Here is an 18,143-nt window from a genome sequence, read left to right as displayed (position 1 = left end):
ACTCAGAAGGATACCAGTACCACCTACAAGTAAGTTTGGTGATTGTATAGTCATCCAATACATGTGCTCTTCACCATATCAAGAAAAGTATGATTTTTCTCGTGGCCGCATATGAGGTTAACTTAGGGCCAGGATAATCTTAGATAGCAGATTTTGAGGAGAGTTCCACTATGTGTAAATGCTGGGCCACAATAGTATCATTACAGCTTAGCTAGTGAGGCTCAAAGAAGCAGGAAATCAGTCAGCGAGCTTAGGGTAGAGCAGATTTATGATACCTGACAAACAGTCACTGTCATGCGTTTGGGCCAGACAGGTAGAAGGAGCCAATCAAGAATCTCTCGCCAGAGAACAGAGGACCAAAGTACTCCTGAAGTGATAATTAATTTATTTTAGAGGCACAACTGCTAAACCCCTCCTACAAATTCACGTCACTCTATTCTGATTACCAGATCTCTGAGAAACTTAAGGAAACTATTTCTCTTCCTTTTGTTATATGGTGTGTAAGTGCAACAATTATGGGCGATACATCTCAGCAATCTCCTTTTTACCAAGATCAATGAGGAGATCACAGATTATACGCACCAAATTCACCAAACAACAAGAAAGGGATTATCCACTTATCCCTCTTCTGTGCTTTGCTTCCATGTGTGCAATAACTACAGTAAATCCTCAACACTTGTGGAGAAGACCAGCACAATAGCTAAGTATACAGCAGCTAAAATCTAATTGGTATACTTTCACACTCTACTCTCTAGTACTACCAATAGTCTCCACAGGTACAAACACCTTCACTGAAGTGATGAAAACGGTTACTATCCCGAACAATAATTAATCTACCCACAATCTTCGATATGAGTTTGATTGCAGTATGACAATCTCCACAAACCCTTAAATTTTTCATCACACGAATTGGTCTCCCAGATGGTATATTTAGAATTGCAAAGGCAACGGCTAATTTTTCGCTGTGATACTTGAGCATGTGTGCCTTCTCCTCCTCATCTACATCATGCAGGACCAATTTCGTGGCAGAGACATAACCTTCCTGCTTCATTAATAATTCTAACTCTTCCAAGAAAGCATATATTCTCTTGCTATCTGGATGCATGGTATCCCCAACTGAAAAAAGATGTATCTGATTTTGCACCTCAACCCAGCTGTAACCAGGCATTTTCCTTACTCCTGTGTCCCTCATTTTTAATCTCATCTTGCTAACGTCACGCCATCTGCCAGAGGCTGCATATAAATTTGAGAGAAGGACATACATCCCGGCATTCCAAGGCTCTAATCTGAAAATCATTTCAGCAGCCTTTTCTCCTAATTCAGTGTTTCCGTGAATCCTACTTGCCCCAAGGAGAGCACCCCAGGTTGCAGCATCTGGTTCACAAGGCATATCCTTCATTAGATTTTGAGCATCATCCAGTCGCCCAGCTCGACCCAGAAGGTCAATCATGCAAGTATAATGCCTGGGATTTGTAACTATTCCATAATCTCGAGCCATTGAGTAAAAGTGTTCCATGCCTTTGTCAATCAAGCCGGTATGGCCACAAGCAGATAATACACCAACCTGTAAAAAAAGCACAAAAACTGAAACCTTAACCACTGTACAAAGATTAAGACAAAACCCTATATCAGATGATGTGTATAACTCAGTGGCTGAGGCAACCCACAACACATGGAGCAATCTTTACATACAATTGCATTAAGCAATTCGGGATTAAGTAGTTCTAAACAGATTGAATAATGCAAAAACAGTTTTACAGTACCCTCGAAATAATACTTTAGAATATAAAATGTATCAACAATTACCATGGTGACATCATCCGGTCTGATACCTACTTCCTTCATTGATTCGAATTGTCTAAGAGCTTGTTTGCCAAATCCATGCCTTGCATAACCGATGATCATTGTGTTCCAAGAGACAGCATCCTTCTCCGCTATCTCCTCGAACACATCATATGCCTCGTCAATACTTCCACACTTACAGTACATTGATAGGAGTGCATTTCTGACATAACACCCAGTGTGATATCCAGCCTTGACAAGTCGTCCATGTATTTGCTTTCCAAACTCGAATGCAGCAATGTCAGCAGATGTACTCAAAACACAAGTAAATGCCGACCTATTTATCCTCCCACCATCTCTCTTCATTTGAACAAACATGTGTAATGCCTCCTCACTGTTGCCACTTTGAGCATACCCAGCAATAATTGCTGCCCAAGAGATGCAATCACGGTTAGGCATACAATCAAACAAACTTCTGGCATGAGTTATATCCCCAATTTGAGCATAACCTGTTATCATTGTATTCCAAGAGCTGATGTTTTTACAAGGCATTGCCTCAAAGAATTCCCTCGCCAAGTCCATCCTTTTAGACTGCACATATCCTGCAATCATTGCATTCCAAGAAACCTCATTCTTCTCTGGCATCTCATCGAAGATCCTCCTAGCCTCATCTACCATCCTATTCTGTACATAACCAGAAAGCAATGAAGTCCAGGTAAACACATCCTTAATAGGGGACTCATCGAATAACCTCCTCGCTTCCTCCAAATCATCACTCTGGGCATAACAAGAAATTATCGTGTTCCATGACACCTGATCCTTGACAGGCATTTTATCGAAAAGCACCTTTGCCTCAGCCAGCATCTTCTTTCTCAAATACCCACCCAACAAGCAATTCCAAGAAACCAACGGCCAATTATCCTTTGACTCAAACAATTTCCTAGCCTCCTCAATCCTCCCATTCTGAACATATGTAGCGAGAAGTCCATTCCAAGAGATCTCATTCTTCACGGGCATCATGAGAAAGATCCTTCTAGCATCATCAACGTACCCATTCTGGGCATACCCGGAAAGCAATGCATTCCACGACACTACATCTTTAACAGGCATTTGATCAAACAAAATCCTAGCTGCCCCAAAATTTTTATTCTTGATATACCCACTAAGCATAATGTTCCAGGATACCAAATCTCTCTGAGGCATTTCGTCGAACAGCTTCTGAGCGAGGTCCAATTTGCCATTCAACAAATACCCAGAAAGCATTGCGTTCCAGGATACACTGGACTTTGCTGGCATAGAATTGAATAAGCTCAATGCGGAATCGCATTCTCCTTGTCGCATGTGTTGGGTGATAGACCTGTTCCATTGCACTATATCTGAGCTACTGACTTTCGCTGACTTCGCCGGTGGTTCACCGCCAGCTAATTTGGTGCGTGGCAATTCTGCTTTGAGATGACTCGCCGTTTCATTCAGTAGTAAACGCGAACAGGTGCTGTGCAATCTTCTGAAGCGCATTGTTCAAGACCGTTAATTTTCAAACTCTCAAGTTCAACACACCAATTTGATTTCGCGGGAAAATTGTTGCACATCAACTAATCAACTGATGGGCCCCGGAGACCAAAATGGGCTGACAATTTCTGACTTCGGCCGGCCCATCCCAGCCCACGAATCCTATTATTTAAGTTTAACTGACAAGAAAATAATTTTAGTTTCTTTTTTTCCAAAATACGATTAGAAAAATTTAAATACTTTGGTAGAGTTGCCTTGGAATTAAATGAAATAATAGTGCCTGTAGAAAAAAAAAAACAGAAAAAGCTTTAGTCATGATACAATGAGCATATATATTGGTAGATTGTTGGACTTGGTCTATTATGCAAGTAAAAATATTAGAAAATCATATTATTTCCACCCTTTCAATTTTGGTAAAATACTAGTTAAGTTCTCAATGTATGAGCATCTTTTCCTAGCTTAAAAGAGCACATAAAAATAAAATTCCTTGCACACTATCTGCCATTACCTCACCAATTCAATTCTTAACTTTCTTGTAACAAATTAATTTTGTATACAAAGTTCACTTATCATATTAATTCAGATTCACACCGTATAAAATTCAAAAAACCAACTTATACTATGATATTTGAATAGATTTGCGTATATAAAAGCAAAAGGAAACATCAAAATCAGTCATTAATTATAAGTTGCCAAGTCCTGCTGCCCAGAAAATTAAGCAGCTAGTGCTATTTATGGATTTTTTAAGTGCAGCCCCTTTTTTTGTCTTTTGTTTCGATCGGATTCTATAAAAAAAATCCCCTATTTCTAAATTATTCTGAATAACCAATCAACTCTTGAACTTATAATATTTAATGGTCACTTTTTACGTGTTGAATGTGCCTGACATATATATATAATTTTTATGATGATTATATTTGATCTATAAATACTTTAGAGTACTGGCTTATAGGTTTAACTAATTAGGAAGACACAAAATCTAGTAATTAATTAACCAAATGGGTAATCGCGGTCAGTTATTAGTAATTGGACTACTAACCCTAGCAATTTTCTTGGTTAACCTATCTTCATCCTCCCAAATTGTTAGGTGTTTTTCATACAACGTAAATTACTTGAAACTCTTTAGCTAATTTAAGTGTAATTAGCTAACTGATTTGTGTTTGTTTATCTATTTTCAGATAGAAAGAAAGAACGTAAGACGTTTATGTCATACGAAAAGATTGCTAACAGTGAATGGCAAGTATCCAGGACCAACCATTTTCGTTCATGAAGGCGATAATGTGGAGGTTAAAGTCACTAACCAGAGTCCCTGGAACACAACTATCCACTGGTAATTATTCACAATTTTAATGAATTTTTTCAGTTACTAATAAGGCATGTCACATAAATTGGAACAGAAGAAGCAACGGAGTAACTTATTTGTTACATTATGCTTGAAGTCGATTAGTTATGATGATGCAATTTGCACCTGGTATATATAGGCATGGGGTACGGCAGCTAAGAAGTGGTTGGGCAGATGGACCAGCATACATAACTCAATGTCCAATAGTTCCAGGAGGAAGTTACACTTACAAATTCACAATTATTAACCAAAGGGGAACCTTATGGTGGCATGCTCATCTTTCCTGGCAACGCGCCACTGTCTATGGTGCTTTTATTATATACCCTCGAACAAGGCCTTATCCATTTTCAGCTTCTGTTGAAGCTGAAATCCCCATAATCTTTGGTACTAATCAATTAATTATCGAAATAAACTGTATTAACATTTTTTTTTAGCATGATTGATTGAATGAAATTGACATGGTATACAATGTTGATTAATAGGTGAATGGTGGAATGGAGAAATTGAAGATATTGAAAATGACATGAAGTTATATGGAAGTGGTCCTAATTCTTCTGATGCTTATACCATAAATGGCTTGCCAGGGCCCTCGTATCCTTGTTCTAATAAAGGTAAGAAAATTAATCAAACCCAAGCCTAAATTCAAAATACTAGTGTCTAGAGGTGATAAATGAGCGAATCAGGTCAAATTTGAACAGGTTAAAACGGATCAGAACAATAAATGAGTCGTGATATAACATGCTCATAGTTAAGCTTTTGATTCAGATGATCACGTAACGGGTCATAATATCTAAATAGACTAAATTGTCTCCCCTTTCTTGTTTGTGTGCTTCACCATAGCCTTTTGTGTTGCAGATACATTCATCCAGACAATTGAGATAGGCAAAACATACTTGCTTAGGATCATCAATGCAGCACTAAACGATGAACTCTTCTTCGCGGTGGCAAATCATACATTAACAGTAGTCGAAATTGATGTTGTTTACACAAAACCCTTTACAACAAAAGCCATAATGATCACCCCTGGACAGACAACCAATGTCTTAATCACTGCAAATCAAATCCCTGATTCAACAGGAACGTTTGTCATGGCGGCTAGGCCTTATCTTACTTCAGTCTTCCCATTTGACAATTCCACTACAATTGGTTTCCTTAAATACAAAATCCCAAACACAAAAATCACCAAAACCCCTGTTAAATCCTTCACTTTGCCTTCCAATTTACCCCAAATGGAAGATACTCAATATGCTACCAAATTCACCGAAAAACTTAAAAGCTTAGAATCCCCTGAATACCCTTGCAATGTGCCTAAGAAAATAGACAAGAGAGTAATTACTACAATTAGCCTTAATCTTCAAGATTGTCCTGTTAATCAGACATGTAAAGGATTTAAAAACAAGAAATTCTATGCATCAATGAATAATCAATCATTTGTTAGGCCTTCAGTTTCAATCTTGGAAAGTCACTACAGGAACTTATCGACTACCATGTTGTCTAGTTTCCCTGAACGGCCTCCTCATCCTTTTAACTACACAGGGGTGGATCCATTATCCGAAAACTTGAATACTGAATTTAGTACTAGGATCTTAGTAGTGCCATATGGCACGAGACTAGAGATCGTGTTTCAAGACATGAGCTTTTTGAATCAAGAAAATCATCCAATTCATGTACATGGTCATAATTTCTTCATTGTGGGAAGGGGATTTGGAAATTATGATGTTGATCGCGATACGAAAAATTATAATGTTGTTGATCCACCTGAGAGGAACACAGTTGGTGTTCCTGTTGGAGGGTGGGCTGCAATAAGGGTAATAACTGATAATCCAGGAGTTTGGTTTATACATTGTCACTTGGAGGAACATACTTCATGGGGTCTTGCTATGGGATTGATTGTTCAAAGTGGTCAACATCCTTCTCAGTGTTTGCTTCCTCCTCCTCATGATTTTCCTGCATGTTGAGTCAATTATTACTATTTCTTATTTAGTCATAGAGCTTTTTCAAGATTTTGGCTTTAGAGTTTAGATTAGTACTAGCATTTCTTCTATGTTCTCTTTACCTACCCTTTGTAAATTCAGACATCTTGATAATGGGAATAGTTAATGTTTCAGTGTTTTACTTCCTCTGCTTTTCTAAGTTTGTTCTCTATTACGTACTAGTACTACTCGCTCTATCTCTAATTACTTGTCCCTTTGAAGTGACATACATATTAAGAAAATAAGATTGACATAGTGAGTTTATCATTTTACCCCTATTAATTGTGAAGTGGATGAATTATAAACGTAAGATTTTCAAAAACTTATATATTTTTCAAAGTAATTAATTGAGGGTATAATAGGTAAAAAAAATTATTCTTTCTTGATTTGTCAAAATGAACAAGTAATTAGGGACAACTAAAAAAAGAAAAGTGGACAAATAATTGGGACACAGGGAGTAGTTTTTTGGATGGCCACTGAAGTTAGGGAAATAATATACTCTACTAAAGTTACTTTTCTTTTCTTTTTTTGGGACAACAAATAATCCAATTGTAAACTTTTTGACAAGAGAAATAAGTACACGTTTGTGATCATGATTTCAAATCAATGTTTAGACATGTGATTTGGGATCCTGAGGTCAAATCTCATATTCTCTAAAGCACATGATTAGAGATTTCAAATTGCGATTTCAATTTTTTTTAATGTATAACTTAATTCATTAGTTTATATTTTGTTTTTTCAACATTTTGAATTTCACTAAAGAAAAGATTCATACTCGGTGTGAAGTGATCGTATGTGTCAATGTGCAAATAATATATTAGAAAATATTTAGTTACTAATATTATTGACTAGTGGATCTTTATAAAAAGAACTTGAAGATATGTGATTTATAAATATGGTGCCTATTTTTGTCTCATTCTACTTGATTTAATAAGATACCAACAAGAGTAATTTTGGTGGAGTGATAAGTACTATTCTATTTTTAACTAGGTGTCTTGAATTTGAATCCTCACAGATACGACGAAGACGCTTTTATTAAGGAACACTGAGAGGGTCCCCTGTGATAGGCCAGTTGAAGGAATTAAGTGGTAAGGCCCAAGGATAGTAAAAAAGAAGACTGTGAATATGAATGTTAGCCCAACGCATGTCACTATTTTGAAAACAGCCCATATAGTTGATACTTGGGCCAGCTCCTATTTAAAGGACACATCAAACATCTCTAACATGGGGTCCTATTGGAATTTAGAACCTCAAATTTGACATGTCAACTTCCCATCATAATTTCAGCACACATATTTAGTTGAAACTTGCTTCTCCAAAATAACTCTTGAATAATTTTCAAAAACAAAAAACTACTAGTTATTTAATAAAAGAATTTATAACAACACGCTTGGGAGCATGATTTCTGACTTAACAACAGTAGATTTCAAGTACAATAGCTTATATTTAGAGTTACATACAAATTTTCGTGATAACATTTAATTGTGTGCACTACATTATGGCCCATGAAACTTTAACTCTTGTGTGGAGAACTACTTTGCAGAAAAGCTCTGACATTTATCTTTTTTGTTTTTTAGCAGCTTTGTACACCACACCCAAAGACACCTCCATGCGCACTATATTTCAACTACAATATAATATCAATGTTCTTATAAATTAACAATATCAATTCTATTGATAAGGATTGTGATTATGTAATAAATACTTTTTTATTTTTAATTAGACGTCTAAGTATTGAGTCGTTTTTGTTAAAGAGTCGTGAGATTTTTCAGTCTGAATCTTAAATTTACTCGGTTTAATATGGATATCGAATACCAATAGGAAAAAAAACTAGTATCAATTGTAAGTTCGATATCTCATGTTTAATGTTCAAGACTACAAGGTTAATTTCTTCCTTTTACTTTTTTATAATTTGTGTCGAGTCAAAATCAGATAAATAAATTGAAGGTCGAAGAGTACGTAATGTGGGTATATATTGGCTGAACCTCTACTTGTGTGCAATGGTTTTACTGGGATTTTTTTATTGGGTGGGTGTGGGGAAGGAGTGGAGTTTCTTATTGACAATCAGATAGTAGCTTTTAAAATTTATTTCCATTTAAAATAAAAATGGTCATAAGCAATGATTTGAGTGTGTTTAGAGCCTTGACTACAGTATTAAGTTGGTATTCGTGCTAATAAATAGTATATTACAATGAACAAATATACTACAATTCTTAATTGTGACCTGATGGCAGAGAATGCAATAATAAAATAGATGTAGGTTGGTGTGAGGTATGAGGTACAATAATATTGAAATAAAATATATGATTATTTTATTTTGTGTTTGGTTAGAGGTATTAGATAATTATTGACTATTTATCCTACTATTTATATCATACTAATAGGATAAATTATTTCATATACATGATAGGATAACTTATCCAAAATAATTAATTTGAGAATAAAAGTCAAGACAAGACCAGAAACAAAATAATATTTGGTTAATTATCAAACGAATCTAGTTGCCTTTATAAAATATTATAAAGCCCAGACAGCTTTTGTATACACTGCCCAATTTATACCTTTTGAGTCTTTTTACACTAATCACAGTTTCCATTATTTGATTAGTTTGTTAATTAGACTTCTTCCATATTAATGTGTTAAATAAGTTTTCTCATCGGTTGATCATTCGAAAAACAAAGAAAATAATAAAACAAAGCAAATATATATTATAAGTATTTTTATTTTATTTTATTTTATTTGTATTGCAAATATAATAGAGATCCCGTGACCAACCAAACATGATCAATTCATTAATTCATTTAGCTCTTTATCTTGTAGTACAGCTTTGTCCCGTTGATTACTTACTTGTCTTGTTTCCATAACAATTTGCATACATACAATTTATGGGACCCTATTTGTATCAAAGTTAATAAAATAACAAGGTTCTGCTTTGACTCTTCTTTTACCTTTTAAATTTAGTACTTTACCACCTTATTTGTTGTTTTTATTAAAAATATATTGATTTAAAATAATTGACATTTTAGACATCGAGAGATAATTGTGTCCATTTTTTCATTTTTCTCTTAATAGTAATTGTAACACGAACTAAAGTAACATAGAAAATTCAAGTGAAGAGCACATATAATATTATACATACTATGATATATAATGTTATTGCTTAGATTACTTTTTTTTTATTAAATAGTAATTAAAGAAATAATATCTCTAATTATTTAAAACAATAAATAAGAGTATGCTAATTAGAACACATTATTTCTTATACAGCATAAAAAATAAAAATATAACTAAGTAAAATAATCCAAAGAGCATTACATAAGTTGGGGCATTGACAGCTCATATATTTCTAAAAACCAATGCCGTCGAACTCACTGTTATTTTCATGAAAAACTTTAACTCATTATATATGCGATAGCAATTTCCTTTTTTCCTTTTCAAAGGTTGATGTAACCCCTTCGAAGTGGGGTTAATTCATGGGCATATTTAAATAAAAAATTAAGGTGAAATATATATACCTATAATAATTAACCAGTCATGCGTTTAGAAATAGATTCAAAATTAAAATTTTATAAATTCAGAAGTATCGAGTTGAGATGACCCTTCCTCCACACTTCGATTTATTAATTTGGTACAAATATTATATAGAAGTAAATTTTTAGCGGCCTAATTTAATGAGGATACGAAAAAAGGACCAAAAGAAGAATAGTGGTACTATTGAAAAAGACAAGTAATTAAATAAAGTTAAAGAATTAAGGAATGTGGAGTTGCAGATCATGAAGTGGACAAAAGAGCTGCATGCCTCACGAGAAACTCCAATCGTTCGAGTTCATAAGGACCATGTGATCTGTTTCCTCCATTCATGTCATGTCATATTCTAAGCTTAATATAAATTAGTCATAGTTCAAATATAAAATTCATAAAAATATGAATATCTGAAAGTTATAGTCCAAGGATATATAATATAGAATAGGCATAGTTTAAATATGAAACTAATAGAAATCTACTAGTAGTTTAGGTGATTTTTTATCATTTTTTTCTAATTTTATTTTACGGTACGATATAAAGTCTATCCATCTCGATATTTTAGGGGAATTAATGGTTCTTCCTTAATTGGATAATCAAGTCCAAAAATTGGTCTAACAACTCAATGTTTGATTAATAATATGATTACTTATTTCATTATACGTAATAATTAAGACCACAAGAAGAAGGGTAACAAGCGATTAACTCCAAAAAAGAATGATGATGAATTGATGTTTAATAGGAGTATATGTAATTAGTAATTACTATCAAACAAGTCTTAATCAAACATTCTGATATTTATTTGGCTTTTATATGTGCAAGAAAAAGATAAGAGATGGTGTAACTTTTTTGTTGTTGTCAAGTTGTATATATTTATTGTTGATTTAAATTATTTATTAAAATAACGATTATCTGAATCAACTATTTTTAGTAAGCACGATAACTATAATGAACCGCTAAAAAATACTACCATATTTCCTGTCCGTTGCATAAGGATTTGACAGTAGTACTCCTCGTAATCATGATTACCTTGGGTTAAAATCCAATAATTAATTATGAGATCAACCCACCACTACTAATGCTTTTTAAGTAAACAATAGTATTATCTTCCAACATAAAACAAAAAGCCCTAATTAATTAATTAACATATGTTGTACTATGCATGTACTTAAAAGAGACGAAATTCATTACAATCACTTTATACATTACGTACTTAAATAAATGCTAACAAAAATTAAGGCGAAAACAACTTGACTGTTACTATACATTAAGCGAATTTAGATTAAATATTCCTAATTATTTGAGCGTAGTTATTATGGTAGTATATTCTATCAACTTCAAGATATTATAAAAGTTTATATACTTTTATTAATGCGTAATCTTAGATTAAATTATATTTATTCCTCGTTTTCTTTGAACAAGAGATATTCTATATAATGTAATGTTGGTATGTACGCAACTAAGCAACTGTATCTGCATTATATTCAAGAGACAGGCAACATGCTATGATTCTCGGCATGTCCAAGAATTATTTGTAAACCATAACAAAACTAGAATAATTTATATATTTGATATATATAACTATACTACTGTACATTTTTTTTTATGAGTCACTATCATCATTATTCTAGAGATTTAGGCCTCAAGAAAATATATCAAACAAACTTTATCCAACCACTCATACCCTACACCATTGCCTCATTAGTCCAAAACCTCATCCTTATTCTTCTAACACAATCTTTATTAGATTAATTAGTTAAGGATGAAGTTAGAAGTTGATGTATAAATTCAATTTAATTAATTTGATGTTAAATTTTTTATTGAATATAGAATTCAATAAGTAACATTAATATAATTTAGATCCCGTAAAGTTTGATATATCTATACCACCGTAAAAACATAAACGAAAATGAAATACATAATCAATTGCCTATCAATAAAGCCACCAAACTTCCATTTTTTTCTTCCCTCATTTCCACTTTTTTATTTTGCTATTCCAAAAGCACTGAACTTCACATTTCCCTCATTCTCAAAGCAATGTCCCTCTACGTTTACTTCTTCTTCACTCTACTTTTCTTGGGTTATCCACCCGAATTACTCTCCATGCCGGTTTTACCCGAACCCGACCCATTTGAGGTCCGTTCTCAAACATTCTTACCTTCCTCTGCACCGCCGGCCACAATTCCTGCTTTCCCGGAGCAGTCGAACGTCGCCGGTTGCCCATTGGATCTACCGGAAGACCTCTACCACAGCGTTAAATCAGCTTGTGGGTCCCACGGCTATTCGGGTCAAGTACACCAGACCCGTTGTTGCCCTGTTCTAGCTGCCTGGCTCTACTCGGCTTACTCTAGAACGGCACTACACAGAGCTGTTACGAAACTACCACAGTCGACTTCTGTTGATATGCCGGTGCTCCCTGACGATTCGGAGACGTGTGTGGACTCTATTGAAAAGGCATTGGGAAACAGAGGAATTGAATTGGTGAAGCCAAACAAGACTTGTGATGTATTTTATTGTTATTGTGGAATTAGGCTTCATCCACTCAGTTGCCCAGAAGCATTCTCTGTGGATTCGAAAGGGAAATTGGTAGGTGATAAAAGCGTGAAGAGATTGGAAAGAGATTGTTTGAGCAATAATGGGTATACTGGTCTTGCTGGTTGCTCCAAGTGCTTGAACAGTCTTTATCTGGTAAGTTAACAGTCTTAATAACTTATTATGCATAATGTGGGTCTCAATTCTGAAATATAGAGAATTTGGGAAAGTTATCTGCTTTTGCTTTTATAAATTAAGTTTACATTAGGGGAAATAGTGGTATAGATAGATAAAGAAGAGAAGAGAAAGTATGAACTTTGGGGGGTTTTGGTTTCGTATTCTCCATTAAAGAATGATCAAATAGTAACCAAAATGGGTTGAGGTGGGATGGTTGGATTCCTCCCATTAACAAGAGGTCTCGTTTTGAGTTTGGAAATGAAAAAAGTCCTGTTGGGAGCGCCTCTCCATAAATGGGCCATGTAATTAGGATTTAGTCGAGCTCCAATGTAGGTATCGGACATCAGGTGGGAAATCAAATAGGAGCCAGAACTACCACGCGCTTACCTATCCAGTGATATTGATGAAGATAATGCATGGCGCCTGTAAACTATGACCAAATTTTTTATTTCTTTATTAAAAAAAAAATGAGGGTAGGGAAGGAAAAATAGGCGAGCAGATTACAAGATGGGAATCGAACTCTCAGGTAGCCAACCAACTGAGCTACTAAGATTCTCCAAAAGTTTGTTCAAATAACATCCCTGTTTTGTTCAAATGACCTCTGTTCGCTATATGATCGTCTCTGTAATTTTGGAGTAATGTTTGGCAGTTGCAAAGGCTTAATTCTGCTTAGCAGAAATGACACCTAATTTGTAGAGTTAGGTGAACATTTTTCTGTAACAAATGGGGTACAGAAGAAGTCAAATACTTTAGTTTATGTCTATATGGTGCCATCTTCTTCTATCGCCAATTAGTCTTTCTGCAGACCTGCATATAATAGATAAATTTGTCTGTAAAAAGATAGTAGATCCTCGTTTCAAGAAGAAAAGCTATCGAAAATCATGTTTAATTCAGCACTGATACAATTGAAGTGTCTACGCTAGGCTTGAGCATAGGCAACCACAATATTTGAGGGCTTGGGATTAGTAGCATGCATATCAGTAGGTAAATTATCCACCAATTTGTCTAGGGTAAATCATATTATTCAACTAGAGTGAAATAAGGTATTGATCTCATACAGCAGGAAAACTAAATGAGACTATACGAGTATCTGCAAATGGAAACTCCTCCATATTGGTTGTTTTATTATGGTCTACTTGTGTGGTATTCTTCTCTAAATTGATTTCTTAGTTCTTCTTTTTCGAAAAGAGGAGTCGATCACATTTCTCATTGGAATTCTTGGAGCCTGTTGGACTGCATCTACTGGAAAAAAAAACCTTTAGATAGTGTCTAAGGACCTTTGGCTGGATCCGTTATTGTAGTGCAGCCTCTGCCCTCCGGCTGGTGGGGTGGGGGGACATCGCTTTACGCTCTCTCTCTTCTATTCGAGGGTGTAATTCAAATCTCATGACACCACCTCTTATTAGGGTGTCCGTGGTCAGCTATATTTCCTGTATTTTGAGCTGTTTTATCTCAAGTTACTTGGATGATGATAATTTATATTTTGGCGCACTGGAGCAAGCTCATAACAATGTAACATTGTGTTTGCATTTTACATGCAAGAATTGATCTGTTTATTAGTTAAATGATTTTTTTACTTGGGAATCATGTGAAAGTAAGAAATTTTGCCAATGACTAAAAGCATGTTGTATAAGGAACTAACTTGTTTCAGATTTATCAGCAGAAAGCTATCTTTTTTTTTATCTAATGCGTCGTGGCACATTGCAGCTTAGTGAGGCCAGAGTCGGAAACCAGAGCAGGTTAGAGGATAGGACTAGGAAAATGCGCAGCAGGGATTGCCAATTGATGGGTCTAACATGGCTTCTCAACAAAAATCGATCCACTTACATTCACACAGTTTCTTCTGTTTTGAGGGCTTTAATGTTGACGGAAGGCAGTTCAGATCCTCAGTCGTGCACCCTTAACAGTGATGGTATGCCTCTTGCAGTAGACTCCTCGGAGATCAACGATGAATCTGCTGCAGTTGCTATTCAAGCATCACTTTATCCGTATATCCTACCTCTAGTTTTAGTGTACATAAACTCTATGGCATTGCTCTTCAAATATTAGTTAATCTCCAGCAGTTGAACCTTGTACTAAAAAAATGTAGTTCTTGTTCAAATGCCACGTAGGGCAAATTCAGTCCTCTGTATTCGTTCATTCAGGCTAGTGATATTGTAATTTTTCTGGTTGTGTAACGACTGTTCAGCAAATGAATGAAGCTATGGCTGTTCATGAATCAATTTTAGTACTGAAAATTTAGGTTATGTATTTTTGAAAAATCTATTTAACAAGTACAAATAATACTTTTAGAAATCAATAAATCAAATAGATTCTTATCGAATTTCAAATTTGAATACATAAAATTCAAATCTTGAATTCACTCACCAAATATACAAGCCTCTACTCCATATGTAATGTAGACTGTCAAATTGCCTCATATCCCGTTGTGAAACAATAACAACCTAGCCTTTTCAGTCTGAAGAAAATTGTTGGGACTTTTTTTTTTCGCTTCAAGAAAAATTAAAAGGGTAATAGTGGAAAGTAGCCTTTAATTTATGTTCTTAAATATTTTTTTGAAGGAGTGTGTTATACCTCAGCAATTCACTTAATATGGACTAGAGGGAGTATAAGCTAAGTCCTTACTTCATAAATATGTTAAGTCTGCTACTCTCTTGATCACTTTTTACTTATTTCTCCGTTCATTTTTACTTGTCACAAAGTCAAACTGCATAAACTTTGACTAGCATTTTTAAATGCATTTGTTCATCATTTATATATATATATTAATATGAGAAAGGATTGTAAACTTGTAGTTGTATAGTTATCAAAAAATGTACTACATTAATTTAACTATTGAATTAATCTATCCAATTTAGCTTCAAAAATTAGTCAAATTAACTCTGATAAAATAGAATGTGAGAAGTAAAAATGAATGGTTATGAGTAGTTCTTATGGGTTTAAGTTATACGAATGAACTAGGCCACTCGAATTGTAATCTCCCAGTACTTAAAATCAAACTATATACATTGAATGAACAGAAAAAGAGAATCAAAGCAGTACTCTTTTTTGTGAAAGGAGTTAAATAGGGATGTTAACGTTCACTTTAATGAGGGAATCCTTGCATACTTTATGTATAATATTATTAGTAGTATAAGAAGTATGGGGATTCTAGGGAAACAACAAAACCAAAAAAAGAAGAAAGTAAGCATATATGCATGTAAAACATGGAGGCAACTCCATTAAATATGGCCTTTCAATTCTTTCATCTCCTTATATTAAAGCACACTGAATTACTCACTTTTTAGCTGTTCCTTCCATTTCTATTGTCTTTCAACTTGTAACTGATGACAGATTTTCCTCCTACTAACAACTAAAACCACGTGTCTACATTTTACAAGAAATTATAATTGCATTTTAGTTTAATAAGTCGACACGTGTTGCCTTCTCTTTCTATTAACCTATGCATGTTCAAAACGTACGTAGGTAACCATTTTTTGTCTATATAAATAAAACCCCAATACATTTAATTTGAAACAAAAAACAAACAAACATAATAATGGGTGGAAAAGTTGATCCTCTTGTGGTTGGAAGAGTGATTGGTGATATAGTTGACATGTTTGTGCCTAGTGTAACTATGTCTGTCCATTATGCTAACAAACATGTCACTAATGGTTGTGATATCAAACCATCTATTGCCATTGAACCTCCTAAAATCACCATCGGTGGACACCCTGATGAATTTTACACTCTGGTAATTAATCGCTTATTTATAGTAATTGTAACTGTCAGTGTATATAAGTTAAATTCTAATACATGCATGCATGGTGTGTATATATAGGTTATGACGGACCCTGATGCTCCAAGTCCAAGTGAACCAACTATGAGAGAGTGGGTGCATTGGTAAGTATTTATCCTATCATTCTAAGCAAATAAAATTAAAACATATTATCATGCTTTTATAAATAAATAAAAATTACTTTGTTGATTATTTTATTAATTTTTCTTTGTTTACATGTTTAATTACATCTATCATATATATATATACATTGTTGGCTTTGTTTCAGGATTGTGACAGACATACCTGGGTGCAGCAACGTTGCTCGAGGTAAATGTCTTTAATCATTATATATTAATTTCATAGGTACATTGAAATGTCTATAATGTTTAACACTACTAAAAAAAAAACATGAAATTAGTTACAAAATTTGTCGGTAATCCCAAGTAATGTTCCGTTGCTAATTAATAGCTCCTAACTAGTTGAATTTTCTTATTATCTCTCGTTAAATGAAATTTTATTGTTTAACGATAAAATTTTGTTTGTCGTTAATTTCTAGTAGCGTAGATCTCATGGAAACATAAATCATTAATGATCATCACTTCTTTACATAAAAGACGATCGAGAAGAAGAAAACTTTTGATGAAGAAGAGAACAAAAATATCGAAAGAATATATTTCGTTTTTTTTGTCTAAATTGTCATATAAGTACCTTCTAGATCAGGAAGTACAGCTGGATATAAGCTGGAGTTAGCCTAGTAAGCATTTTTCATGCCACTTGTCATCTCCATATTCTCTTCATAAATAAATGAGTGAACCCTTCTGTGTCATGAAAAATAAATAAAAGTCTCAATTTATATGATATCGTTCAAACTTGAAGTGTGCGATAGTTTAATTTGATATGGACCTTTGTGGCAGTAATATAAATCTCCCCCTGCCCATATCTCTCACTTCCCTTTTTACCGTGAACAAATAAATCGAAATTTAGATACATTGATTAGTTAATTAGGACTCCAACAAGTACGTACCATCGATGATTAACGTAAAATATGGGTATTATATAAATTGCAGGTAATGAGGTACTGGGGTATGTTGGGCCACGTCCACCAGTTGGGATACACAGGTACATACTGGTACTGTTCCGGCAGAATGCGCCAATGCAGGGAATTTTGCAGCCACCAGTAGCAAGGGCTCATTTCTGTACTCGGGTGTTCGCACACCAACTTGATCTTGGCACACCAGTTGCAACTGTTTATTTCAATGCTCACAAGGAACCAGCAAATCGCAAGCGCTAACTGAGCGATGATGGACTATATCTATATATATCATGTGTGAATATCGTTAATTATACTACTGTCGGTGAATTTTAATTTGTGTGTTTTGTGTTTGGCACTTATTATTTAGCTAATCACTCTTTAAGTTTGAAATGTTAAATGTATGAACTTTTGTACGTAGAATTCATGTTTGCTAGCTGTTTGGTCGATGTATTATTATGACTTAAACTATATATATATTGACGTGTTTAAGTACGTTTGTCCTATTATATTCTT

The 18,143-nt window shown here is 34.3% G+C and overlaps 4 protein-coding genes across 4 annotated transcripts; 3 read left to right on the top strand and 1 right to left on the bottom strand.

Moving 5' to 3' along the window:
• Positions 1-721: 721 nt before the first annotated feature.
• Positions 722-3,297, bottom strand: LOC125832700 (pentatricopeptide repeat-containing protein At4g02750). Its single transcript, XM_049511914.1, has 2 exons — positions 1,807-3,297; positions 722-1,564 (listed from the first exon to the last, which is right to left on the bottom strand). The coding sequence occupies exons 1-2, from the start codon at positions 3,295-3,297 to the stop codon at positions 758-760; spliced, it is 2,298 nt and encodes a 765-aa protein (XP_049367871.1). The 3' UTR covers positions 722-757.
• Positions 3,298-4,289: 992 nt separating this feature from the next.
• LOC125832295 (laccase-1) lies at positions 4,290-6,591 on the top strand. Its single transcript, XM_049511433.1, has 5 exons — positions 4,290-4,313; positions 4,470-4,621; positions 4,773-5,017; positions 5,116-5,244; positions 5,489-6,591. The coding sequence occupies exons 1-5, from the start codon at positions 4,290-4,292 to the stop codon at positions 6,589-6,591; spliced, it is 1,653 nt and encodes a 550-aa protein (XP_049367390.1).
• Positions 6,592-12,090: 5,499 nt separating this feature from the next.
• On the top strand, positions 12,091-15,053 carry LOC125832500 (uncharacterized GPI-anchored protein At4g28100). Its single transcript, XM_049511654.1, has 2 exons — positions 12,091-12,816; positions 14,545-15,053. Exons 1-2 carry the CDS (start codon positions 12,166-12,168, stop codon positions 14,884-14,886), a joined length of 993 nt encoding a protein of 330 aa, XP_049367611.1. The 5' UTR covers positions 12,091-12,165; the 3' UTR covers positions 14,887-15,053.
• Positions 15,054-16,371: 1,318 nt separating this feature from the next.
• LOC125832438 (protein MOTHER of FT and TFL1) lies at positions 16,372-18,143 on the top strand. Its single transcript, XM_049511591.1, has 4 exons — positions 16,372-16,570; positions 16,658-16,719; positions 16,884-16,924; positions 17,665-18,143. Exons 1-4 carry the CDS (start codon positions 16,376-16,378, stop codon positions 17,886-17,888), a joined length of 522 nt encoding a protein of 173 aa, XP_049367548.1. The 5' UTR covers positions 16,372-16,375; the 3' UTR covers positions 17,889-18,143.

Source organism: Solanum verrucosum, unplaced genomic scaffold (genome assembly GCF_900185275.1).
Source record: "Solanum verrucosum unplaced genomic scaffold, falcon-dt-bn FXZP01000009.1, whole genome shotgun sequence".
Classification (NCBI taxonomy): Eukaryota; Viridiplantae; Streptophyta; class Magnoliopsida; order Solanales; family Solanaceae; genus Solanum; species Solanum verrucosum.
Note: the sequence above shows the minus strand (reverse complement) of the source record. Positions and strands in the feature narration are given on the sequence as shown.